Source organism: Silurus meridionalis, chromosome 9 (genome assembly GCF_014805685.1).
Source record: "Silurus meridionalis isolate SWU-2019-XX chromosome 9, ASM1480568v1, whole genome shotgun sequence".
NCBI classification, from domain to species: domain Eukaryota; kingdom Metazoa; phylum Chordata; class Actinopteri; order Siluriformes; family Siluridae; genus Silurus; species Silurus meridionalis.
Window position 1 is genome coordinate 1,762,389 of NC_060892.1, and position 27,108 is coordinate 1,789,496.

At 41.6% G+C, this 27,108-nt stretch overlaps 3 protein-coding genes across 5 annotated transcripts in view; 2 read left to right on the forward strand and 1 right to left on the reverse strand.

The window, feature by feature from the left end:
- Window positions 1-52: 52 nt before the first annotated feature.
- On the reverse strand, window positions 53-8,577 carry ubxn6 (UBX domain protein 6). Of its 2 annotated transcripts, XM_046857284.1 has the most exons (12): window positions 8,353-8,572; window positions 8,107-8,204; window positions 6,995-7,149; window positions 5,382-5,437; window positions 5,161-5,289; window positions 4,607-4,704; window positions 4,447-4,522; window positions 4,289-4,373; window positions 3,132-3,351; window positions 2,911-3,041; window positions 1,004-1,149; window positions 53-934 (listed from the first exon to the last, which is right to left on the reverse strand). In XM_046857284.1, exons 2-12 carry the CDS (start codon window positions 8,133-8,135, stop codon window positions 809-811), a joined length of 1,251 nt encoding a protein of 416 aa, XP_046713240.1. In that variant the 5' UTR covers window positions 8,136-8,204; window positions 8,353-8,572; the 3' UTR covers window positions 53-808. The 2 variants fall into 2 exon arrangements, with proteins under 2 accessions (XP_046713240.1, XP_046713239.1); XM_046857283.1 differs by lacking the exon at window positions 8,107-8,204 and having other exon boundaries at window positions 8,353-8,577.
- A 2,239-nt stretch (window positions 8,578-10,816) lies between these two features.
- On the forward strand, window positions 10,817-23,155 carry hdgfl2 (HDGF like 2). 2 transcript variants are annotated; one of them, XM_046857282.1, is made up of 17 exons: window positions 10,817-10,963; window positions 11,196-11,539; window positions 12,505-12,581; window positions 14,051-14,189; window positions 14,298-14,468; window positions 15,417-15,539; window positions 17,512-17,580; window positions 17,679-17,859; window positions 17,985-18,066; window positions 18,163-18,460; window positions 18,551-18,669; window positions 19,030-19,097; window positions 19,183-19,253; window positions 19,692-19,793; window positions 20,100-20,253; window positions 20,878-21,004; window positions 22,305-23,155. In XM_046857282.1, the coding sequence occupies exons 2-17, from the start codon at window positions 11,468-11,470 to the stop codon at window positions 22,399-22,401; spliced, it is 1,950 nt and encodes a 649-aa protein (XP_046713238.1). In that variant the 5' UTR covers window positions 10,817-10,963; window positions 11,196-11,467; the 3' UTR covers window positions 22,402-23,155. The 2 variants fall into 2 exon arrangements, with proteins under 2 accessions (XP_046713238.1, XP_046713237.1); XM_046857281.1 differs by lacking the exon at window positions 10,817-10,963 and having other exon boundaries at window positions 11,012-11,539.
- Window positions 23,156-23,884: 729 nt separating this feature from the next.
- ap3d1 (adaptor related protein complex 3 subunit delta 1) overlaps window positions 23,885-27,108 on the forward strand; it is a 35,553-nt gene continuing 32,329 nt past the window's right edge. The window contains 1 exon segment of the mRNA XM_046857043.1: window positions 23,885-24,243. Within this exon segment, the coding sequence (XP_046712999.1) occupies window positions 24,148-24,243 (96 nt within the window). The 5' untranslated portion in view covers window positions 23,885-24,147.

Below are 27,108 nucleotides of genomic sequence, written 5' to 3' on the forward strand. Positions count from 1 at the left end.
GGAGTTTCATTTAAATTTTGTTATAAACACGTTCATGAAATGATACCTCCTGGATAATGCATCCAAAAACTTTATTACAGTAGACTGAATTAGGCAGATGCACACAATTTGCACAGTATAGCACATAAATGAACCTGGTCCCATTATATTCTTATACATTCTTGCTTAATAACGGAAACAAAGCTAACAAGCTGTGAATGATACATCAGTGTGCAAGGAACTCAAACAAGCAAGTTACATATTTAGTGTTGAGGGTTCGCTCACAATGAGTTTGTGAGGAGGTAGACTGTTGTCCTGTTTTATTGTTTTAAAATGTAAATTTACTCCATTTTAAATATGAAATTTTATCAAGTAAGAAAATAGTGACAATTGAAATCTAGTACAATTGATCACTTTTTAAACCAAAAGTGATAATTTTTTTACTTATAGCCTGAATAGTGTCAATTTCAGGTACAATAAAGCTTGGACCTACTGTCAATGATGGGTGGACAGGGCCATGGAGAATTAAATATTAATTACAGTGCAATATAAATATTTATTTAGAATTTAAGTAAGACTCTTAACACATCATACAAACTCTTTTCGATCTGATAGGACTAAATGTATTTGCTCAGTCAATAGTGCTAGATCTCCTGCCCAAATGAGCCACAGTTGCTTCAGCACTGACTTGTGAATGCTTCTTCTTATCAGCATTCTGATCATTGAACACAGGGGTGGTGGTGTGCACTCCAGCAGGAAAGAAAAGCACAGTGGGAACAGGAAGTCCAGGCAGCGTCAGTAAGGGAGAGCAAGGGTAGCAGTCAAATGTTCAGCTCAGGATTTTTAAATTCTTCAACAGTTCTGGCTTCAACACTGGATTGCTTTGACCTCCAGCAGCAGCAATGTCTGCTTGGACTGCAGCGTCCCAGGAGAAGGTCAGCAAGGCTGTAGGCACCTAAAAAAAAAATGTTTTTAATCCTATGAGCAGACAAATTTAAGTGATTTTGATTTTGTGATTACATACAAGGTTGCATTCGTTTATTGCCACATCCTCGTCCTTTAGTTTCTGACTTCCTGGTCCGATTAACTCGAAGGGCTGCCAGCCGTTCTCCAGGGAGTCGCGCACAAACTGGTACAGCACGGCTACCTTGTCCCATGCAAAGAAGGTCCCTGTGGGTAAAAAAAGAAGAGAGATTAAAAACTATAAGGAATCTAAATAAGAAGTACAGAATGTACTGTACAGAAGTACAGAACTTTTTACTAATGTCTAATTGAATGCAATAATTATTGATCATAACCAATTAATTTTCTGTGATGACTATAGTGATCCTGACAGTACCTCTGGCTACAAGACAAACCACAGCTTCATATCAATGCAATCTAATGTCATGTTTTTGTCCCCCTCCTCTCAAACAATTTAGAGGGCATGTGTGGCTCTTCATGGCCATTAACAATCTTTCATGTGTCTTTAACTACCACTTTTCTATTTTATTAGGCAAGCTCATGTCTCATTCGCCACTGGCATCTCCTGATCGAACTGATGCCTTTAGGTAGATGCCTACTTTGACATTATGGTGGCGTGAGCTGTCTTTCCCTTTTAAAAAGAATAAACATGGCATGTTCTGTATCATGTCTGTGTCCTAGGCTAACACACACCATAAAACAACCATACACATCCACAGTACAGAGTGAATGAAAGACGGTACCGAACGCTCCTTTTATGTATAGTATATTAGAGCATAATGAATAACAAGAACCCATTTTTTAGGAGAAATATAGTAATATACATTTTATATATATAATCAGGGATGCTGCTCTCAATTATTCCATTGATTAATCGGACAAGAAGTACTTTATTAAAGAACAATACTAAATAAGACAGGTCTTTTAAAATGAACAAGTTTGGGGTTTAAAAAAAAAATACAAATTATTTTTATTGCTGAAATTGCACACAAGAATATTAGTAAAAACTAAACACGTTGAATTGCCATATTACATTAAAATACAAATGCAGTGCGTTCAAAATGTCCCTCCACAGTGGCCGCATAGAGTAGGTTATGGGAAACAATTATAGATCACGATCTTCTCCTGGATCTCATACAAAATAACTGACATTCAGGGACCAGCATTAAGATGGTTTAAATCCTACCTGTTTGATCGTTACCATTTTGTAGACTTGAATGGAGAGCTATCCAGGTTAATGCAAGTAAATTATGGGGCACCACAAGGTTCAGTTCTAGGACCCCTGCTTTTCAAAATATATATATGCTTCCCTTAGGAAATATTATTAAAAAGCATGGGATTAGCTTCCACTGTTATGCTGTGATAACCAGCTATATATATATCTCATTAAAACCAGACGATACACTCAATTACCTTGGATAACTGAGTGTATCAAAGAATTAAAAGACTGGATGACTCATAACTTTCTATTATTAAATTCTGATGACAGATTTTGCTCATCGGCCCAAAAACCAGTACACAGAAGCTCCAGCATTTCAACCTGCATTTAAAAGGATGTTCTGTAACTATTAGTTCAACAGTAAAAGATCTGCGAGTTATTTTAGATCAACTTATCTTTTAAAAATCACATCAACCATGTTACAAAAACAGCCTTCTTTCACCTTAGAAATATTGCTAAGCTAAGAAACATGTCTATATCTGATGCAGAGAAGCTCGTCCATGTGTTCATGACCTCCAGACTGGACTATTGTAATGCATTACTAGGTGGTTGTCCTGCATCATTAATAAACAAGCTACAGTTTGTATAGACTGCAGCAGCCCGAGTTCTCACAAGGTCAAGAAAATATCATCATATAACCTCCAGTGTTCTGAGGTTTGAGAAACATCCAGCACTGAATCCCTGCAAACGTGCTCTTGTTAAGTTTATATGCAATAAATAGAATGAAAATGCAAAACAGAACAGCATACCTTGTAGTATATTACCATCCGGTAAGCGAACTCTCAGCAGGGCATAGTTATACTTCCTTCTTTCCCGTTGCTCGTCTTTTTCCCGCATGGCTTTTGTCCGGAGCATGGCGTTTCTTTCGACTACCTCGCTTCTGAAATCCAGAAAGTATTTGCTTAGTGTTTTGTTCAGGAATATTCAAATCTGAATAGAAGAGAAATGAGAAACGGACGCCTTTTCGTACTTCATCTGTTGCTCTCGTTTCAGCTCCTCTGCAGTCAGGTTGTAAAAGTCTGGTGGCAGGTCGAAGCGGGCTGCATGCTGTGAAGGTCTGAAGGCTTGCACCTGGTGGTCTAGCTTGGCTCGGACCGGTTGTCCATTCTGCAGTTGCTCTTTCTTTTCTTTCAACTGCTCCAGAGCTGCAGCATCCTGCTCAGCCAACACAAAGAACTCTTCGGTGTCCTCTGGAAAAAAGTGGAGATGAAGCATGAGTAGACATTACAACAAATACAAGAACATGCTACTGATGAACGATTGTGAGGTAAAATTTTGCTAAGTGCAATTAAGTAACATTAAAGCACTGAAAAAAACACCAAAAAACAAACAAACAGTAAAATAAATATTTATATTCCTGCTCCTGTGTCAGTCACAGATCATGGAAAGTGAAAGTTAAATCTGTCACTGGGGGTTGGATTTCATCACAAGCTTATTTCTTTTCACATTTCTATTTACAGCAATATCACAATGGCTGTATATTAACTGACAGTTCCCTAACCCTGGCATGATTCTCTTATTAGAACACCTCTGTGAAGATTCGACTGTGAGATTGGTAGTCGAGTCAGTCTCTTATCTAAGCATTAAATCTTTGACTATTCGGGGTCACCAAGACTAAATGTGGAATCTGGAATATTTAAATGTTAAACGTTTTGTTCAAAATAATTCACAAAAAAGATTTCTCTCCTGGATATTTGACAGTTATGGGCACTTGTATGAATTCACAGGAGTAAAATATATTTTAAGTGTTTTTGCATTGATATTTGACATTTGTTTGGCAAACTTGGATGATTCAGAACAGGAAAATTGCTCAACCATGGCCTCATGTTTCACAGGGGTATAAAAATGAGTTCACATATTTTCAAATGTGTTAAATAGCTTTCTGTGTGTGATCTGATCAAAACTAGAGTGGTCTAATCAGTCACTTGTCTGATAGATAGATGCTTCAGTAATGGCCTCTCTGGACTTTTGATCTTCATTTGCCTGATCATTAAAATAACTTGCCTCCAGAAAGAAGTACGATGTAGTCGTGGCTGGGAATTCACCCCCCATAAGCAACCTGGAGGAAAATGGGGTTCAAATGACACTCATGTGATGTAAAAGCAGCATCATGAACTGGAAGCTCACCTTGTCCATCCACTGGCAGCGCAACGCTCTCAAACCCCAGTGCCTGCAAGAACTCCCGGCTCCCCTCAATCACACTCACCTTCTCCTGATAGATATGAGAATTAATATAAATACACATAATGATCCTCTTTTTTTTCCCTCCTTTACCTTATGCTCACCTGGAAGATTTTGTTGCTGACTTTAATCTTCCTATACTTTTCCTCTGTTGGATTTTTACAGATATTATCAATGTACCTGCAAATGAGAAATGAATCATGAGACGCAGCCTTTTTTCCCCTCCACTAACAAACTATTTAAAAAAAAAAAAAAAGTGCTCACTTGCTGATGATGTCGACGGCAACCTTCACTTTTTCTTTGTCCTTGTTAAAAGTGTGGATCATCATAACAGAAGCCTCCACTGGATTCTCAGAGAATCGCTGCAAAAACAAACCGCAAATAATATACATATACGGTGTGGCCAAAAGTATTTGGACACCTGCCTTTTTCAGCCATGTGTGGTTCTTCCCCAAAATATTACAGCCACAAAATGACCTTGAACCAGGAGACCCAAACCTGTTCCACCATAACAATGCCCAAATCCAGCTCCATAAAAATATGTTTTTGTGTAATTTCTCCTGCTATAGAGCTCTTACCTGATTCATCCCATTCCTCCTCACCTCACCTACATCAGTACCTGACTTTACTAACACTTATTTGTGGCTGAATGAATCTCCACAGCCACACTACAGAATGTAGTGAAACAGTGGAAATTATTAGCAAATGGAGACTACATTTGGAATGGGATGATCAAAGAGCACATATCAATCTTATAGTCCATATATGGTGTGATTAGACCATGATGAGGTGGTTTTTCTGTAGATCTTTTCCCTTACCAAAAGAATGGCCTCCTTGATGCAGGATTCTCTCTCACTCTTCTTTAACATTTCTCCGGTCAGAGGGCAGATGAAGTACACTCCAGAAACAGAAAAACTCTCAGCCGCCTTCACTGCATCATTGGATGCCTGAATAAACCATAATATTAAAATGATCAATACAATATAACTCAATTAAACCGTGATTTACAGTATTAATTCGGTTTAATAATGCTGCTTGCCTCCACGTCTGCATTTCTGTGTTCCATTGCAGCCTCCGCCTCCAGCTCCCTTTTCACTAAAGCGAAATATAAAATAAAACAAGTGAGCATGCTTTTACAGGAATACAATCAATAACATGGTGAGGTGATTTTTTTTTATTATTCGATTATTTCGGCTTATATTGTCAAAATATCACATTTAATAATCACAAAGCAGCTCTGCAGAAATAAAACAGATTAGGAATATAGGTTTCATATTAATTTGCCCCTTCAGGTTGAACTAGTGCCGAAATCCTTAAACTAGCCGTTACCTTACTCACCCTCGATCTCTCTCTGCTTCTTCTTCGCATGGTAGAGCTTTAACCTGAATTTACGGACGGCACGGCGAACTGTGTTCACAGACAGTGATTTCCCGAGATGTTTCTAAACCCATGCAGTGATTTCCATTACAGAATCACGCCTCTTTCAATGCAGTGCCCTTGTGCACAGGGATTTCTTTAGATTCTCTGAATCTTTTTAGGATATTGTGTACTGTAGATAATAAGAGATGCAAAAGTCCTTGCAATCTGATGCTGAGAAAAATTCTTTAAAGATTTTTAGACGCAGTTTTGCGCAGATTGGTGAACCTCTGCCCATCTTTATTTCTGAGAGCATCTGCCTTTCTTTATTTTTTTTAATTCCCAATCATGTTACTGACCTGTTGCCAATTGATCTAATTAGCTGCAAGAGGTTCCCCCAGCCGGTACTTTTTAGTAATACTTACAGCGTTTTGTTGCCCCGTCCCAACTTTATTAAGACGTGTTGCAGCCATCAAATTCAAAACGTCCTTATTTTTTTCCTTAAAGTGGTCCGTTTTTACCTTTTAACCTGATATTCTCTATATTCTATTGTGAATAAAATATAGGGTTATGAGTCCCAACAGTTTTGGAGTTTATTTATTTTAAGAAAAAGTACAAATGTAAGAACTGCTGGAAGAGGTAGATCTTTAGGTATTGTTTGAAGACTGCTGATGACTCAGCTATGAGGATATCAAGTAACAGTTAGTTCCACCACCAATTAGCCACAACAGAAAAGAGCTTTGAAGCTTGTCTTCCTTGTACCCTGAGAGACTCTCCCTCCCTCCTCAAACACACACCAGATACACATACCCTGTCAATCACAATACAATACAATCTGGCCAAAAGTTTGTGGACACCCAAGCATAAGATTGGTATACCTTTTTTTTTTTTAATTCCCATTCCACATTTAATTTCGATTTGCTGTTATAATATGCTCAACACTACAGGGAAGATGTTCCATTTCATCCAGAGACATTCTATACAATATCAAGAGTACATCCTGTTTCCGGCTCTTTGAAAGCGACTAGAGGAAGCACCAATCTTGCACAATCGAGTCAAGCTTTAAAGCCGAGAACTGTTTCAGCTCAACCTCCAAAACCATGCAAGTACCTCAAACACATGCTCCTGGATCACAGACTTAAAATGAAATAAATAGCACCTGGAGAAACTGTGCACTCGTTTCCCTATTGCAGCTGAATTATACTCTATAACTAGTATCTTTTACTGTGTATACCAAAAGATCAACTGAGAAATAGAACTCTCCTGTAGATCATGTAAACCTGAATCTCGGCTCACCCTGGTTTCTGATGGCGTCCTGTGATGTTTGTGGCCGGGGTTTGTGCTGCTGCTCGATCCGTGCCAGCGCTGCAGCTCCAGCTCTCTGTGCACCTTCATTAGGGGCAGAACGAGGCTTTGTCTGGTTAACCGTCTGGACTGCTGGAGCCTTGGCACTTAAAAAAAAGAAATCTGATCAGTACATATGGAAACTGAAAGCAGGCCAAAAAGAAGTTTCAGTTTTCCAGCTCAAAATGTTTGTGATATTTAATTGTGATGTTTATTCAGGGATCCGTTCAGGTGCCTACTTTGTTAGCTGGACAAAACTATTGGAACACATGACTATTCCAGATATATGTGGTTTTCCTTCTGGATTTTCCTTCGCTTGAACTAGGAGACACAAACCAGTCCCAGCAGTGCAAAACTACTGTGCACAAAGCCGGCTCCATAAAGATCTGCTTTATATGGTTGAAATGGAAGATCTCCTGCTATAGAGATCTGACCTCAAACCTATTGAACATGATGAATTGGAACATTGACTGAGATGCGCATCATCATAACTGAGGCAGATGCGATTCGCATCTCGATTCATAGCCAACAATACGATACATTAAAGATCCATATGAAGCAGCTGCCGATGCAATGTGATACGATTCACCACACACACAATATAAATAGTTCACTTTTAATTCTTTGGTTCAGACAGACAGCAAATCATCAATTTACTTAAGTGCGTTCTGACCTCTAAAAAAAAAAGTAAAAAGATTAAATAAAACCAGACGTTCTTTTCCTGTTGTGTCTGCAGGAAGTTACAGCTCTACCTCTGCCATGTTAATCTGTATTGTATGTGACTCTCAGGACACGCCTCGTTCTCTGTAGTGTTGTGATACGTCATAATCACGTAGCAGCAGTGGTGTTGAAAGAAAGCGCTGCAACTTGTATGCCGATGCACCTACATCAGTACCTGACTTTACTAACACCCTTGTAGCTGAAGGTATCTCCACAAAATCTATTGGAACATCTTCCCAGAAGAGTGGAGTTGTTTTTTTTGTTTGTAATTTTGGGAAATGCTGTTCATTCCTGAAAGCAACTGAAGCAGAACTAATTAAATGTTTGTAAACACGGTCACACACCTTTCCCACATGTTTATGGAAATCATCATCAAGCGACCCAGAATTGACGGCAGAGGTTGTGACGTCAGAAGGCCCAACGGTACTACTTTATGATGTCACTGTCATAAGAATCGGCCGTTGTGTAAAAAATTAAATAAAAAAGAAAATACGACTCAAAAACCTGTCTCTTATATTATATTATCATGAAGGTAAAGTGAGGTTGAGGGGCGGAGCCGACAGTAAGCCGGACACTGAGGCGTGTTGTACCTGCTTTCCTCGGTGAGTTTCTTTCCTGGTCCCGCTGTTTTAAATTTGATTTCCTTTTTAAAGTCGTCGAAAAACTTCTTCATTGTGAATACGAGTATTTATTCAAAAAAGCAAAAAAAAAAATACTGTCAGAAATGTTTAACCGCTCGTATAATAGCGGCGAAGTAATCTGTTTACATCGACAGGAGGAAGCGCGACAATCCGGACCGGAAGTGAAATGGCCCCCTAGCGTCCTGAATGTACTACTACAACACCCCAATAATAATAATCTTCTTCTTTCGGCTTCTTCCATTAGGGGTCGCCACAGCGTATCATCCGTCTCCATACCCCCCTGTCCTCTACATCTGCCTCTTTCAACCCAACCACCTGCATGTCTTCCCTCACCACATCCATAAACCTCCTCCTCATTTTTCCTCATTTCCTCCTTCCTGGCAGCTCCATCCTCAGCATTCTCCTACCGATATTCCCCATGTCCCTCCTCTGTCCTACATGCGTGGTCCCTCTAATAAACTTATTTTTAATCCTGTTAATCATCGTCACTCCCAACGAAAACTTCAACATCTTCAGCTCTGCTACCTCCAGCTCCACCTCCTCCACCTCATCGCATGTCTCACCACAGTCCTATAAACTTTCTCTTTCACTCTCACAGATACTCTTCTATCACAAATCACTCCTGCTATCACTCTTCTCCACCCACTCCACCCTGCCTGCAATCTTTTCTTCACCTCTCTAACACACTCTTCATTACTTTGTACTGTTGACCCCAGGTACCTGAACTCCTCCACCTTCTCCACCTCTTCTCCCTGCAATCACCAATCTCCAATCTCCTTCAGGTTGCATCTCCTGCATAGAACATAGTCCACCTGTGTGCACCTTCCTCCACTCTTATAGGTCACCCTATGATCCTCTTTCTTCTTAAAATACGTGTTCACCACTGCCGTTTCCATCCTTTTAGCAAAATCACCTCCTCATCACCTCTGTTCCCTTTATTTACATGCCTATTAAAGTCTGCCCCAATCACCAATCGTTCTTTCCTAGATTCACTCTCCACCACTTCATCTAACTCATTCCATAATTTTCCTTCTCCTCCATCTCACAACCCACTTGTGGAGCATAAGCACGACATTTATCATCACCCCTTCATTTTCCAGCTTCACGTTCATCACCCTATCAGAAACTCTCTTCACCTCCACTACACTCTTACTGTACTCTTCCTTCAGAATCACCCCTACACCATTTCTCTTTCCATCCACACCATGATAGAACAGTTTAAACACCTCCAATGTTCCTGCTTTTACTCTCTTTCCACTTGGTCTCCTGAACACACAACACATCTACCTTTCTCCTCTCCATCATATCAGCTCCCTCTCTCCCTTTACCAACCTCCACTCTCCTACACGTCTCCTTTCCCTGCTGTCTCTGTAGACGTCTTCCTCCTCTCCTTCTCCTCCTTTCGCTAACAGTTGGCCAATTTCCAACGGAACCCTGTTGGCTAACAATACCCGTGGCGGTTGTTGGTAACCCGGGCCTCGACCGATCTGCTGGTTCTGGTTCATGATCGGCATATTTGATTTGACATGTTTTTGTCACGTTCTGTTGAGCAGGCAGAATCCTGTATCAGACACATACTGCATGGGATAACATTCCTCTCTAAAAATTTTAGGAACTGCTCTCCTCAGTTCCCAGATGTATATGGACACAAGACAAGCTGCACAGTGGTAAATATGGCCCCCGTCACAGCTTTTTTGGGATGTGTTGCAGCCATAAAATTTATTATGACCTTATTTTTTTCCTTGAAATAGTAAATATTCTCAGTTTAAACATTCAATATGTTTTCTATGTTCTAATACAATGTGGATTTATGACATTTGCAAATCATTGTATTCTGTTTTTATCTACATTTTACCCAGTGTCTCGAATTTTTTTTCCAATTGGGGTTCTATCTAGCTACTCATGTCTCTTTATTTGAGGAGCTCTAGCTGGTGTACACGGTTCAGCATGGGCTCTTTGACCTCTGTCCAGCTCTGCAGCTTTATACACACCAAGCTGTGACGCTCCAATGTAGGTGACACTTGCTAGCTCTTGTGTAGGATTTGATCAGACTGGCTTTGCCTTCACTCCTAATGAGCATCATCAGCCTTTAAAGCCCATGATCCTGTTACCAGTTCACCGGTTCTCTTTCCTAGGAACCAGACTCAAAGAGGAACCTCATCCTCATTTGGGTGATATCAAGAGTTGTGAAAAGCGCTATAGAAATAAAATTAACTTGATTTGATTATAGTCTTTAAACAATACAGAACACTGGAGAGTGAGAACTTACATGAGCACTGGAGTGTGTGATTATGAGTAATGATACAGTCATTTGAGATTATGGAACCAGGAGCGCCTGAGCAACTCATATATACACACCTGCTAGTTTAAGTAAGATATATCTGTCTCTGCATCAGTTGACCTCGCATCCAGATTCACCCAGTTGAGATGATTTGGGATGAGTTGGAGGAGGAGTGAAGGAAAAGCAGCCAACAAGCACTTAACACCTTTGGGAAAGAATTCCAACCACATGAGTCTGACTGAGAGAATGCTAAGAGTGTGGAAAGCTCTCAAACAAAAGGTGGTTACTTGGAAGAACTGAAAATATAAAACATTCTGGGGGTTTGTGTGTGTTTGTTTACTTCATAATTTTGGAATATCTGTTCTTTCATAGTTTGGATGTCTTCAGTATTATTGTACAATATTGAAAATAATTGTTTCGTTCATCAGTCTTTAAAATATATTTTCCATTCACTTAACCTTACAAAAATACACCAAAATAAATGTTTCTCTTCACCCGTCGCTTTTCGAAGCGTTTTCAGGTTTATTCGAGCCCTTGTGTACGGAGAACGGCGCACGGGGAACTCTGATTGGCTCAGGGCATGATTGACAGGCAGACTCTCTAATCGACGCGCCGGGGAGGCGGGACATCCGCTTGTTGCTGCGTGTGAGCGGAAGCTGGTGCCGGAACCGTCGCGCTGTGGAGGTTTCTATGGTTCGGTTGCAGACGGGGAGATTTCAAACACCACCACTGCCAGAGATAAATCTAGAAAAACAGCACCCCGGAGCATAAAGAAGCGACAAAATGCCGCACAATTTCCGACCCGGGGATCTGGTGTTCGCCAAAATGAAGGGCTACCCGCACTGGCCGGCTCGGGTAAGCCAACACACACCGAGTGGACATTTTAGGTTTTGGGGGCGCTTTTTTAATTTTCTTTTAAAACGCACCCATATTCCGAGTCACGCCCCCTTCCTGTGTTTTGATTGGCTCACCGTGTCCGGTTTTTCGCGCGTCCATTTGCTGATTGCGCATGATTTCAAACTTTCAGCTGATTGGCCAATTACGCAAGCGGAGGCGGGGTTGGTCGGATACGGGTAGGATTAGGATCCGCTGAGCTAAATGATGGATGGATGGCGGTTTGTTGGTGAACACACACCCACACATCCACAGCTCGATCTCCTCCAAGGTTCTGCTCGTGTCTTGCAGAACGTGTGGGTTTTTTTCTTGCCCCATTAAGATTCAGGTGTGCAGGTTTGGTGCACAGGGAGACAGACAGGTAGCAGATTAGTTACCAGAAGTCTGAAGGGTTGCAATGAAGATAACTTCATATAGTAATAATAATAATAATAATAATAATAATAATAATAATAATAATAATAATAATAATAATAAAAAACAAAACAAAAATTAATTTAATAAATTTAATAAAATAACATTTTAATTTTTATAAATAAAAAAACCCAACATTATTTGCTCTCATTTGTTTCAGTAGGAGCTTCATCTTTGTCCTCGTGATGTGTTCACAGGAGCACACAGTAGATTAAGTTCAAATCCATCAATTGAAAACCCGATCATTCAGGTGTTCTTTATGAGTTCCTGCTGCAGCATCAGGTTCCTGCTCTCGACTGAGAGGGTTTCAACCTGTGTTTTGTCTTCTGCAAGGGTTTGATGGGTTTTTTTATGCTCGTCTACTCAGCTTGTTTGTCAGGAGTGTTTTTGGGGTGGGGGGAATCACTCAATGTTTTTTTTCATCATTCAGGGTTCTTGAAGATGTATTTTCTCTGAGCGTGTACATGTAAATGTTCTAATACGGTCCATGTTTGTGCTTTTGTCTGTTCCAGATTGAAGATGTGGCTGAAGGGGCTGTAAAACCGCCACCCAATAAAATCCCCATATTTTTCTTCGGGACCCATGAAACGTAAGTAAAGGCAGGTTCGTTCCTCACGCAGGTTCGTTCCTCGCAGGTTCTTAGACAGAACAGTTTGTTCCTAACATTGTTTACTGTCCTGTATATCGATCTGACACCACGTTAAAACTGGTTCGATTTTATGTAATGGATTTATATTCTATACAGTGGGTACAGAAAGTATTCAGACCCCCTTACATTTTTCACTCTTTGTTATATTGCAGCCATTTGCTAAAATCATTTAAGTTAATTTTTTTCCTCATTAACGTACACACAGCACCCCATACTGACAGAAAAACACAGAATTGTTGACATTGTTGCAGATTTATTAAAAAAAAAACTGAAATATCACATGGTTCTAATTATTCAGACTTTTTGCTCAGTATTTAGTAAAAGCACCCTTTTGATCTAATACAGCCAGGAGTCTTTTTTGGAAAGTTTTTCACACCTGGATTTGGGGATCCTCTGCCATTCCTCCTTGCAGATCCTCTCCAGTTCTGTCAGGTTGGATGGTAAACATTGGTGGACAGCCATTTTTAGGTCTCTCCAGAGATGCTCAATTGGGTTTAAGTCAGGGCTCTGGCTGGGCCATTCAAGAACAGTCACGGAGTTGTTGTGAAGCCACTCCTTCGTTATTTTAGCTGTGTGCTTAGGGTCATTGTCTTGTTGGAAGGTAAACCTTCGGACCAGTCTGAGGTCCAGAGCACTCTGGAGAAGGTTTGCATCCAGGATATCCCTGTACTTGGCCGCATTCATCTCACCAAGGCGCTTGATAGCTCAGTTTGGCCAGACGGCCAGCTCTAGGAAGGGTTCTGGTCGTCCCAAACGTCTTCTATTTAAGGATTATGAAGACTACTGTGCTCTTAGGAACCTTAAGTGCAGCAGAATATTTTTGTAACCGTGGCCAGATCTGTGCCTTGCCACAATTCTGCTTTTGAGTTCTTCAGGCAGTTCATTTGACCTCATGATTCTCATTTGCTCTGACATGCATTGTGATCTGTAAGGTCTTATATAGACAGGTGTGTGGCTTTCCTTATCAAGTCCAATCAGTTTAATCAAACACAGCTGGACTCCAATGAAGGTGTAGAACCATCTCAAGGATGATCAGAAGAAATGGATAGCACCTGAGTTAAATATATGAGTGTCACAGCAAAGGGTCTGAATACTTAGGACCATGTGATATTTCAGTTTTTTGTCAACAATGTCAACAATTCTGTGTTTAGGGTTAAATGATTTTAGCAAATGGCTGCAATATAACAAAGAGTGAAGAATTTAAGGGGGTCTGAATACTTTCTGTACCCACTGTATGTGTATTTATATATATATATATATATATATATATATATTAAAAAAAACTGCGACATGAGAAGGTCTAAAACCCCAGTTCTCCTCTCATAAAGTTCTCCTTTTCCTGAATCCGCTCAGTGACTTCATCTATTCACTCTTGATGTTCTGCTCTTTTTCCCACCCTGCCTCTGTAGAGCCTTCCTCGCACCGAAAGACCTTTTCGCTTATGAGAAGTACCAGGACCGGTACGGGAAGCCCAACAAACGGAAAGGGTTTAATGAGGGATTGTGGGAAATACAGAACAATCCACATGCGTCGTACACCGCGCCTGCTGTGAGTCTCTTACGTCGCATTCTAATCATTCCAGAAACCACTTTTTCTGATGGTTCAGCATGTCAGAACTTCTTTCTTCTTAAACTAACTAAACCGTTTGATGTTCAGACTGCCAGCTCGTCCGAGAGCGAAGACAACGAACCTGCACCAGGAAGCGACGCACAAGACGAAGAAGAGGTAGTGGTCCCGAGGAAGGCCGAATCAGGAAGCGAGGAATCGGGATCTAGAAGTGAAGATCAAGGCAGAGGAGCAGTGAAGCGGAAAGCTCCGGCAGCTAAGGTATCTCAAGGTCTCAAGTCTGGGGTTGTTTTGAATCTATCTATCTGCACTTTATGGACACCTGACTATAAGATTGATATGTGCTTCTTTTTGAGCATCCTGTTCCACATTTGTCCCCATTTGCTCTTATAAGAACCTCCACTCGTCCAGGAATAGGTTCCACTAGATTTTGGAGTCACACTTGTTAGTAAAGTCAGGTACTGATGTAGGTGAGAAGACTTCAGTGTTCACACTCATTCCATTGGGGATGAGGTCAGAGCTGGTGGCATCAAAACATTTCGAGACTAGTTTTGTAACACTCCAACAGATGGCAGCACATGGCTGCACACACAGTCACAGGGAGCACCGACCTTTATAAGTCAGTATGCCAAAAAACATTGAAAGCTGTGCAACCGGTGCTTCTCTGAACACCTGCTCACCCTGTCACCGAGAACATGCGAGGTTCTCACCAGAAACCACATGATCTCACTTCCGCACTCACCCAACTTACCAGATTTTGGCTCCTGTGGATTTCACCCTCTTCCTGAAGACGAAGATGCAGCTCAAAGGTCACCGTTTTGACACGGAGATCCGGTGCGAATCGCAGAAGGGTTCCAAAACGGGACATGTACCAGAAGACCTCTGGGAGGCGCTGTATTACTGTGCAAGGGAACTATTTTGAAGGTGATCATGTGTAAACGTAGATAAATAAAGTTGTAAACAACGCGAGTCGGCAAAGTTTTTGATTCCACCTCGTATACTATTTTTGCTTCTTCTATCAGGGAAAAAACATTAAGCATCATCAGTCCATGTTTTTTTTTTCAATAGCAGGAAAAAAGTCAATATTGAGTCAGAGGTGAAAGTTCAGATGTTCTGGGCTGATGCAGGGACCCCTGTAACGTCCAGAATCTCTGATTTTAATAACGTCGTGTCGAGTGTTTATAACACTGTTGGGTTTTTCTTCCGCAGAGACCACCGGCGAAGAGAGGGCGAGCCTCATCCAGCGACCGTGACGAAGAGCAGAGCGGATCTGCTTCTGACCCTGAGCCGTCCCCAAGCTCTGAATCAGACTCTGGGAAAAACAGTGACCAGGTCTCTCTCTTTTTATTTATTTTTATATCTGTCTGTCCTTGTGTCTGAACGTGGCTTAGACCGACTTATTTTCATCTGCAAATGATTCATATACCAGGGTCATTTTTCATCACTATGATATGAATCAATATTTATACAATATTTGGACAAAAGTATTGGGACACCAGACTTTTCCAGCCATACGTGATTCTTTACCAAACTGTTCCCACAAAGTTGAAGGCACACAATTGTACAGGACGTCTCTGGATGTGGAATGAAATATGACATTTTTACCTTCACTTTAACGGGAAGATTTAAACCTGTTCCAGCATGACGAATTCTCTGTGCACAAAACCAGCTCCATGAAGATCTGCTTTACATGAGTTGGACGATCTCCTGCTATGGACCTCCAACCCTATTGAACAGGCTGAATGTAAATTCTGACTGCACCCCAGACCTCCTGACTTTCTCACCTACATTAGTTCCTGATTTTACACAATGTAGTGAAACATCTTCCCAGAAGATTGAAGGTTATTATAACAGTGAACAGGGATGATCAGAAAGCACACATCTTTCAGCTGCTCCCATTAGAGGTCACCACAGTGGATCGTCCGTCTCCATACATCTCCTCTACGTCTGCCTCTTTCAAAACAACTACCTGCATGTCTTCCCTTACCACATCTATAAACCTCCTCTTTGGTCTTCTTCCATCCTGGCAGCTCCATCCTCAGCATTCTTCACATGTCCAAACCATCTCAATCACACCTCCCTCACCTTGTCTCCACAACTCCTCTCTCCACCCTGTCGTACGCTTTCTCTCAATCCACAAACACACAATGCAGCTCCTTCTGACCTTCTCTATACTTCTCTATCAACATTCTCAAAGCAAATAAGGCATCTGTGGTGCTTTTCCTCGGCATGACACCATACTGTTGCTCACAGATGGTCACCTCTTCTCTCAGCCTGGCTTCCACTACTCTTTCCCATAACTTCATGGTGTGACTGATCAACTTTATTCCCCTGTAGTTACTGCAGGTCTGCACATCTCCCTTATGCTTAAAGAACAGTACCAGCACACTCCTTCTCCATTCCTCAGGCATCTTCTCACCTTTCAAAATCTTATTGAACAATCTGGTTAAAAACTCCACTGCATCTCTCCTAAACATCTCCACGCTTCTACCAGTATGTCATCTGGTCCAACCGACTTTCCACTCTTCATCCTCTTAATCGCTGCTCTCACTTCCTCCTTACTAATCCTATCCATTTCCTGCTTCAGCATCTCTACATCATCCATCCCTCTCTCTCTCTCATTTTCCTCGTTCATCAGCTGCTCAAAATACTCCCTCCACCTTCTCAACACACTCTCCTCACTAATCAACACATTTCCATCTCCATCCTTTATTGCTCTAACTTGCAGCACATCCTTCCCAGCTCGGTTCCTCTGCCTGGCCAATCGCTACAAATCCTTTTCTCCTTCCTTAGTGTCCAACTTCTTCTATAGCTCCTCAAATGCCTTTTCCTTGGCTTTCACCACATCCCTCTTTACCTGCTGCTGCATCTTCTTGTTCTCCTGCCTACTTTTCTCATCACTCTGTCGATCCCAATTCTGTTTCTCCAACATCTTTCTCCTTCTGCTCTCCTGCACTTCCTCATTCCTTCTTCATGCCCAATCATCCAGCACCTCTTCACCACCACCGAGCTCCTGTCTGACCTCTTCCCTGAATCTCACACTACAGTCTTCCTCCTTCAGTTTCCACCATATTTTTCTTCTTTCAGTCCTCTCTCTTCTCCTCTTCTTCTTCATCTTTAAAACCATTCTACAGACCACCATCCTGCTGATGCTGTCTAGCTACACTGTCCCCCGCCAACACCTTACAGTCTCCAATCTCCTTCAGGTTGCATCTCCTATATATAACATAGTCCACCTGTGTGCACCTTCCTCCACTCTTACGTCACAGATTTTTATTTAAGCTGGTCTGTGTTCTCTTTGCAGGATTTCACTCCACTGAAGGAGTCTGGCGGTCGGGGAGGCAGGAAGCCTGCAGGCAGAGGAAGGAGGAAGGTGCGACACGATGCAGTCATCACATGTTCACGTTCAACAACATGTTCACTTTCAATGCTGATGCACCTGTCGCCATATCTTCTCATCTCCTCCTTTAGAAAGCGTCCTCAGATTCCGAGTCGGACTCAGGTTCGCGGTCGGACCAGAAGCGGGACAGGAGCGATTCTGAAGATGTGAAGCCACGGCCGGCCATCTCTGGGTCTGAATCTCCGTCTGGATCCAAGTCGGAGTCTGAATCAGATCCTCCGCCTAGGAAAGCTCCACAGTCACGCAAGAAAGGTGAAACCCGTACCTGCTAGTGGTCCACTTTAGTGTTTTTAACATGGTTTAGTGTCTCCATGATGTTCTCAATGACTCAAGGAACTTACGCCTAAAGATTGTTGGGTTTTTTTTTTTTTTTACAGAAAAACCAGCACAGAAGCCACGGGCAAGGAAGTCTAAACCAGCACCGGAAAGAGCTGCTTCCTCTTCTTCAGACAGTGACAGGTGGGCACGACACGTTCACACTGACGATGATGATAATTATGGCTTTCTTTTCAGGTTGGTTGAATTTGTTTTGTTTTTTTCGGTTCATATTTGCAGCGGCAGCGAATCGGACCAAATCAGCGACTGGAAGAAACGTGACGAGCAGCGGCGGAGAGAGCTGGAGGAGCGCAAAAAGAAGGAGGAGGCGGAGGAGATTCGGCGCTTGAGGGAGAGAGAGAAAGAGGAGGAGGAGAAAAGGAAGAAGGACAAAGAGAGCAAAGTGCAAAGAAAAGAGCAGGACAGCAGTAGCGGCAGCAGCTCGGACGAAGGCGTGGACGACCATCCTCTCAAGAGGTCCAAGAAACCGCCACCACCTCCCATCCCTGCGCCGTCGGATTCCGATTCATCGCCGGAGGCAAGATCACGCTTCGAGAGACGGATGGGGGAGGTGGAAGTAGGGGGTGTGGGAGACAGAATGATCATGTCCTCTGTTTTTTCTTCTCAGGTGAAAAAGCAAGCTAAACTCCAAGACGGCCAGAGAGGCAGGCAAAAGAAGGAGGTGAAAGAGAAAAGAGAGAGGAAGGAGAAGAAGGAGCAGCGATCTGAGGAGAAACACCGAACGAGGTGAGATGGCTGTAGGCATAGGGCCAAAAGTATGCGGACACATGACCATAAGATTTTTTTTTTGATCCTATTTTACTTGTAGTCCTCATTTACTGTTACTGTAAAGTCGGGTACTGATGTAGGTGAGTTGAGGAGTTCTGGGGTGCAGTCAGCATTCACATTCGTGTTCAATAGGGTTTAGGGTCAGAGCTCTATAGCAGGAGATCTTACACTTTATCCCATGTAAAGCAGATCTTCATGTAGCTGGATTTGTGTGCCTAAGGGGAAACCTATTCCAGAAGTACCACATATTACTTAAAGTCAGGTGTTATTTTCACATTGATCCAATTGAGTTGATGCGGAACTCATATTCCTGACCAGGTCCAAGCCTGAGAAACCAAAACGAAGACCTGAGCGTCTGCCAGAGAAGAGAGTGGAGAAGAAAAAAGGTCTGTATGCCACATCATCTACTGTGTATCGGATATAATAATCCTCCCCACACCCCCCAATATTTTCAATTTTGCTTTATTTCAGAGCCGTCTCCAGAAGAAAAACTCCAAAAGCTGCACACGGACATTAAATTTGCACTGAAGGTGGACAACCCGGTAGGTTTCGTGTTCCTCGGTTTATTAAATACTTGTTTTTTTTTTTTTTTCCTTAAAATAACTTTTTAATGAAATATCGTGATGCTGGAGCAGGTTTTGGTCTCCTGGTTCAAGTGAAAGGAGAGTTTCATGCTTCAGCATCAAATGACATCTGATCAGTAACGTTGTGGTAACCACGTGTGGTTTGTGGAGGAACCACGTACAATGTGTGGGGTTAAGTCAGGTGTCCCAATACTATTGAGCACACAGCGTAGCAGATGGAGACTCCGGGAGAAAATTTTGTCTGTCCAAATAATAACGATAATATTATTAATAATGATAAACGTTTGTGTTTGAACTTTTTTATCAGAGCTCCAGTTTTAGACGTCTACATCAACACCCTCTGACGAACCTTAATCGAGAATTCAGCATCGTTATTTTCCTTCTTTTTTGTTACAGGACATTGAGAAATGTCTACAGGCGTTGGAGGACCTGAGCGCCGTACCGGTCACCAGTCAGATCCTACAGAAGAACTCTGACGTCATCACCACACTGAAAAAGGTTTGCTTTTCATGTTCACGCTCACGTGTCGAATTTTACGGCAAGCCGACATCTGGTTTGAGCTCCAGATCATGAAGAAGACATGCAACATCAAGTGATGATCAAGAGAATGGTTCCTTTTGTGGAACCTAATGGCTTACCTTTTTTTTTTTTACACCTCGTTTTTGGTCTTCTTTAACACTCAGAAGACCTTCAGGATAGATTATGGTTTACCTTTACAGAATGCCATCTTACGAGAACATGAGTCGCATGCTGCTACGTATGAAGTGTCCGGTTTGAACTCATCTCGGTTCTCTGTTCCAACAGATTCGCAGATACAAGGCCAGCAGTGCGGTGATGGAAAAGGCTACAGAGGTGTATAATAAGCTAAAACTCCAGTTTGTTGGGAAATCGGAGATGAACAAACCAAAAGCAGCGGAGAAGAGCGAGGGGGAGGATAAAACAGAGCCACCAAGCGCAGGTGATCTTCCATAGTCACTTCTTCACTTTTCCACTCATCCAGTTCTCTGTATTGCCTTGTATATCTATCTACACTATATAGACACCTGAGAGACGTTAGATATGTCCTTTTGAACGTCTCATTCCACATTTAGTTCCCATTTGCTGTTCTAATAACCTCCACTCTTCTGGGAAGATGTTCCACTCAATTTTGTGAAGATTCTTTTAGACAAAAGGGTGTTCAGAGTTCAGATCAGAGCTCTATAGCAGGAGATCTTCCACTCCAGCCAGTGTAAAGAATATCTTCCTGGCTTTGTGCACACTAACAAATTTGGGTCTCCTCGTGCATTCCAAAGAAGTCCTTAACGATTGTGTGCCCCAAGATTCGTGGAAAGTTTGGGAAAGGATCACATTGTGTCTGGGAATGTCGGGTGTCCCAATACTTTTGGTTATAAAGTGTGCTGGAAGTTGCCAATCCTTCAAAAATCCTTCAATTTACGTAATGGCATTAAAACCTCTGCTGATGTTTTGTGTCATGGAAATGATGGTCTTGAACTTCCCCACTGACCCTGAGGAGGGTGTGTTCGGATTGACCCTGATGTGTGTGTTTTTGTTTTGTTTTGTTTTTATTTTTTCTGATCATAAGATTCCAAACCGGTGAACGGAGAGTCAGAGGCTGAGAAAAAGGACGTGGTTTCAGAAGGTGAATCAAAGGATCCGAAGCCTGCAGAGGAGCAGGAGCAGAGTGACAACGAACCCCAGAACAACCAGAGGTAAATACGTGGATATACAGATAACAAACAACAAAATCCCCGACTGTGCGTTTTTGTCATTCACAACTAGTGGATTATTAACTGCTACGAAGCGACTAGAGAGGAAATGTTCATTACAAATCTGAAAGAGGGGAGGTGGAGAGAGAGAAAAGGAGGATTGGGAAAGAGAAAAGATGGGAGGATGGATGGAGCGAGATAAATGAATAAAGAGAGAAGATGGGTGATGGATGGATAGAGAGATAGATAGATGGATTGATAAAGAGAGAGATAGAGATGGACTGAGAGAGATGGACTGAGAGATAGATAGATAGATAGATAGATAGATAGATAGATAGATAGATAGATAGATAGATAGATAGATAGATATGAATAAATTGAGTAAGAAAATGGATGGACAGATATTAAGAGAAATGATAAGATGGATGAATGAATAGATGGACTGAGAGCGAAGATAAAAGAATAGAGAGAGATGGATTTGATGGAGAGAGAAAAGAGGGTTGGATAGATGGATAGTGAAAGAAGGTGGAAGGATGGATGGCTAGAGTGAGATAAATTCATAAAGAGAAGAATAAAGAGAGAATATGGGTGGAATGATGGAGAGAGATGATGAATGGGTATAAAGAGAAACTGAGATGGAGGGATGCATAGATAGACTGAAGTATAGGAGACATGGATTTAATGATGGATACAGAGAGATGATGGATTAATAGAGTGAGAGAAAATCTGTGGATGGATAGAGCGAGGAAGATTCTGAGAAAGAAGACTGATAGATAGAGATGAATATAGAGAGAAGTTGTATAGATAGAGAAGTGAGTAAAGAGAGAGAGAAGTTGGATGGATGAATAGATAGACAGAGAGAAGATGGAAGAATAGAGAGAGATGGTTTGATGGATAGATACAGAGAGAGGATGGGTGGAATGATGGCAAGAGATGATGGATGCAAAGAGTAGATGGATGGACAGAGAGGAGATGGATGGTGGGCTGGTAGAGGGAAGGAGGATGGATGGATGGATGGATGGATGGATGGAGAGAGAAGGCAAATGGTTGCGAAACAAAAGGAGAGACAATGATGTATTTGGATTGAGAGTGTGTGTGGAATCTGATGTTCAGAAAGCACACACTTTTATAGTGTTCTTGTCTACAGAAGGTAAAATGTTAATGACACAAAATAAATCAATTCATTTTTGTGTTTTATTTCTCGTCTTCCATAAAGATTTAGTAATAATGATCTGGGCTTTCGATGCGCCTGCATCCCTGTGCCTCGGATCACTGAATCAACCTGACTCTGCTTTTCTTCTAGGCCTGGACCAGACAGCCCTGCTGAGGAGCTTTCACAGACACCTGAGGAAACACAGCACACCCCGACAGCAGACACAGAGCCTCCACTACAAAGCTGAAGACCCTGAACTGCTTCTTTTCTTAGCTGAACTGAACTTTCATCGATTCGTGTACCCCATGAAGACGTTCTCCGTACTCGAAGACCACGTCGCTGTTTATTTTCCGCACGCTCACTCTGACTTTATTCCTTACATTTATGTCGGTTTCATTCACTGTTTCTAAAAAAAAACCCGTTACGGTGTTACGCCGTTAAATCTGGTTGTATATAAAACGGACGAAAGTTATTCCCTGTATGGATGAATGAACGTATGAACAGAAGGTCAGCCTTGTCGGTGTTCAGTGCCGCACCGCTCCGCTCCCACGCTGCGAAGGAGACGTTATTTAAAAACACTGGTATTTAAAAGAAGGCCCTGATTACGTGTGAAAACGGTGTGCGAGCGCGTGCGAGTGTGTGCGTGCGAGCGCGTGAGTGTGCGTGTTGGTACTTAGGCCACCTTTTGTTAACCGGAATCCCTTTTTTTTTTTTTTTTTAAATAAAAACACCTTTTTTCTTCATTAACACAATCCCTATGTAAATTCACCCTCCAGCAGAAGGTAATGAACTATTTTCCTACAGTAGCGAACCGGAGTTTTAACCCACCTGAAGTACGATTTGAAGTTCTACTGAAACCCCTGTAAGAGCAGTCCTGCTGTCTGGTCTTTCCATGATCTCGTCATACGTGTAGAGGTGTTTTTGTAGTGCGACTCGGTCAGATTTTTTTTTTTTTTTTTTTAATTGATGGAAATTGAAATAAACAGCATGGTGGCCCTAAATATGGTTTTATTTATATATATATATATATATAATAATCAAATTTATATATTACTTTTATCACTAATACTAAGTGACTAATATAAAATTTTTATTTGGCTATTTATATAACTTATTATTTATATATACACACATAATAGTAATCGAACATTTATAATACTATTACTAATATTAATACAGATTCTCTTAACGATTGCAAATAAATATAATTTATATAATAGTAATATAATTATATAACATTACTACTATTAATAATGATTACACTTTCTCTCGTAATGATTGCAAATGGATGAGACGTTTTTTTTTAACGAAAAATGTAAATTATTGAAAAAATAAATGAAAATTTCATATGTAATAAAAAGTTTATTATATTATTTTTAATTATTAGTATATTATATACAAAATTATAATTAATTCAACAAATTACAAATTCTCTTGTAATGATCGCAAATGAGTAAGAAAATAAAATCGATACATAAAAATGTAATATAGTATTTATATATAAACAAACAAAAAAAATACTGCTACAAATAATAATCGCATTTGTTTGTGATAATCGCAAACCGCACGCTCATTGGCTAGATAGTGCACCACAAGCCTTGGACACGTGACCGCTCTCCTAGCCTATGTAGTGCGCTTGTGTAGGGAACAGGAAATAGTTTGGAGTTCGGCCTCATTTATTTGACCCAGCCTGCTGGTCAGCTGATCCGGCAGCCATTTTGGCAGCCATTTTCTAGACGCTGGCGGTCGTTGAGTGAGTTTGCAGTTACAGGAGGAGGAGAAGAAGAAGGTGTTGGTGGAGGAGGAGGAGAAGAAGAAGAAGAAGAAGGTGGTGGTGGTGGTGGTGGAGGTACGGATCCAGCTGGCATCGCCTTCTTCAGGCTAGGATTATCACAGCGCTAGTGTTCTCCTCAGGTGGATGTAAGCGCGTCTAGCGGGCCTGTCAGCTCGGGAAAACAGCGCTAAGCTCGGCTTTGGAGGAACATCAGCAGCCATGGCGTTAAAGATCGTAAAAGGAAGCATCGATCGGATGTTTGATAAAAACCTTCAGGATTTAGTACGTGGCATTAGGAACCACAAGGAGGATGAGGTAAGATATTGTGTACAACACCTCCATCTACACGGGCAGAATGAGGACGTGTCATTAGCTCGATGGAAATGTACGTAACGGTTCAGTTCGCGTTAGCAACGGCTGCTGCGCGTGCTAGCGTCCTCTGTTTACCTTTTTATACACCTTTTATACACCTTTTATACACCTTCTACCCGGAGCAAAGCCTTTCAGACAAGCTTTCAAGGACCTCCGGCGTCCAGATGTGTGCTCCATGTCACAATGGTGGAATGAATGAGATATTAATTAAAGCGGAAAACACACACACACACACACACACACACACACACACACACAGGTGTGTGTGTGTATATATATATATATATATATATATATATATATATATATATATATATATATACATATATATATATATATATAAGCGCACCAGTTGACCTGGAGCTTCTGCTCCGGTCTGAACACATGTTCATGTCCACCTATATGTATCTCATTCTCTGCTCTTATAATGATCTCCATCGTGTGGGAAGACGTTTCACAAGATTTTGTGGAGATTCTTCTGTTGGTCTTTTTGAGAAAGTCAGGTACCAATGGAGGAGGAAGTGAGGAGGCCTGTGGTGCAGTCAGTGTTCACCTTCACCCAGCAGGAGATCTTCCACACTTCCACTTATCTCCACGGATCTGGCTTTGTGCACAGGTGCATCTTCATGTTGGAGCAGTTTTGCGTCTCCAAGTCAAGTGGCTCCACGTTCGACTTGACCAGGGGTCTCCAATCTTTTCCAGAAAGAGCCAGTGTGGGCGCAGGTTTTTATTCCAACCAAGCAAGTCCACACCAAATTCTACCTGTTCAAATCTAATGATCTTCATTTTCAATGACTATCAGGTGTGACCATTGATTGGTTGGAATGAAAACCTGCACCCACACTGGCCCTTTCTGGAGAAGATTGGAGACCCCTGGACTAGACGAAGGCATCCCGTGCTTCTGATTTCGTGGGAACAGTTTATAGAAGCAGCGCACGTGGGTGAAAACGGCAGGTGTCCCAATACTTTTGGTATTTGGGTGAAGGAAACGTCTAGCCGTCTGAACACTCGATGATGATGATGATGATGATGTCACAGGCTTTGTTGGTGCTGGTGGCAGGAAACATTATAATTGAATATTGTATTATCATTTATTCGCCTCTTCAGGTGGACAGAAGCAGAATGAATTGACTCGGCGGTGAAACGGAGAATTCTGATCCCCTCTGCTTTAGAATTTGCAGCGAATTCTGTGTTCGTCTCTGATGCATCGTTCTGGAGTGTTCTGAGTTTTGTTCACACTCGAGCGAAATCAATAACTACGTTATAGTTCCCTGGAAATAGTTGCATTACAAGTAAAACCCCTGGGACACTGTGTGTGTGTGTGTGTGTGTGTGTGTGTGTGTGTGTGTGTGTAATGTAGGCCAGGTTGTCCTGTAATATAATCAGCCCGTTCAGCTGCACGTGTATCAGGACTGATCTATTTGTCCCCAGCCCACGTTAGAGTATCGTCCCATAAGGCACCTCACGCCCGAGGCGGACTCGCGAGACACGACGTGATCACACAGCGCTGGTTCTGGTTCTTCAGTGCTGCAGGCGGACCGTCACTGTGGGTTGATATTTAGTTATCTCTCCATCTGTCATTTGTATAATGCAGAAATATTAAAGCAATAAAACTCCAAAATCACTTTATTCCAGCAGCCGAGCAGAACGTCGTCTTCTTCTGCGTCTTCTTCCCGAAACCCTTACATGTGTCGATTATCACAATCGTCGATCTGCACCGCCATCCAGGACACGAGTGTAAATATTCAGATTTAAATCGTCATATAAGCAGAATGAGGGAGTGGCATGTTTTAAAAAAAAAAAAAAAAAAAAAAAAAAAAAAGATAATAATAATAATAAATACAAAAATATTGTAAAAGTTTTACTGCTTTAAAAAAAAAAAAGGCAGGATAAGGGTGTGTGTGTGTATATATATATATATATATATATATATATATATATATATATATATATATATATATACATATATATATATATATATATATAAGCGCACCAGTTGACCTGGAGCTTCTGCTCCGGTCTGAACACATGTTCATGTCCACCTATATGTATCTCATTCTCTGCTCTTATAATGATCTCCATCGTGTGGGAAGACGTTTCACAAGATTTTGTGGAGATTCTTCTGTTGGTCTTTTTGAGAAAGTCAGGTACTAATGGAGGAGGAGGAAGTGAGGAGCCCTGTGGTGCAGTCAGTGTTCACCTTCACCCAGCAGGAGATCTTCCACACTTCCACTTATCTCCACGGATCTGGCTTTGTGCACAGGTGCATCTTCATGTTGGAGCAGTTTTGCGTCTCCACGTTCGACTTGACCAGGGGTCTCAATCTTTTCCAGAAAGAGCCAGTGTGGGCGCAGGTTTTTATTCCAACCAAGCAAGTCCACACCAAATTCTACCTGTTCAAATCTAATGATCTTCATTTTCAATGACTGTCAGGTGTGACCATTGATTGGTTGGAATGAAAACCTGCACCCACACTGTCCCTTTCTGGAGAAGATTGGAGACCCCTGGACTAGACGAAGGCATCCCGTGCTTCTGATTTCGTGGGAACAGTTTATAGAAGCAGCGCACGTGGGTGAAAACGGCAGGTGTCCCAATACTTTTGGTATTTGGGTGAAGGAAACGTCTAGCCGTCTGAACACTCGATGATGATGATGATGATGATGTCACAGGCTTTGTTGGTGCTGGTGGCAGGAAACATTATAATTGAATATTGTATTATCATTTATTCGCCTCTTCAGGTGGACAGAAGCAGAATGAATTGACTCGGCGGTGAAACGGAGAATTCTGATCCCCTCTGCTTTAGAATTT

Coding starts and splice junctions, on each gene's coding strand:
- ubxn6 (XM_046857283.1), bottom strand. CDS start 8,435: ATGAAGAAGTTTTTCGACGACTTTAAAAAGGAAATCAAATTTAAAACA. Junction 4,705..5,160: donor TCAAGGAGGCCATTCTTTTG/GTAAGGGAAAAG, acceptor TTGTTTTTGCAG/CGATTCTCTGAGAATCCAGT. Junction 1,150..2,910: donor GGATGGTAATATACTACAAG/GTATGCTGTTCT, acceptor TTTTACCCACAG/GGACCTTCTTTGCATGGGAC.
- hdgfl2 (XM_046857282.1), top strand. CDS start 11,468: ATGCCGCACAATTTCCGACCCGGGGATCTGGTGTTCGCCAAAATGAAG. Junction 17,860..17,984: donor TCCACAGTCACGCAAGAAAG/GTGAAACCCGTA, acceptor TTTTTTTTACAG/AAAAACCAGCACAGAAGCCA. Junction 19,254..19,691: donor CACTGAAGGTGGACAACCCG/GTAGGTTTCGTG, acceptor TTTTTGTTACAG/GACATTGAGAAATGTCTACA.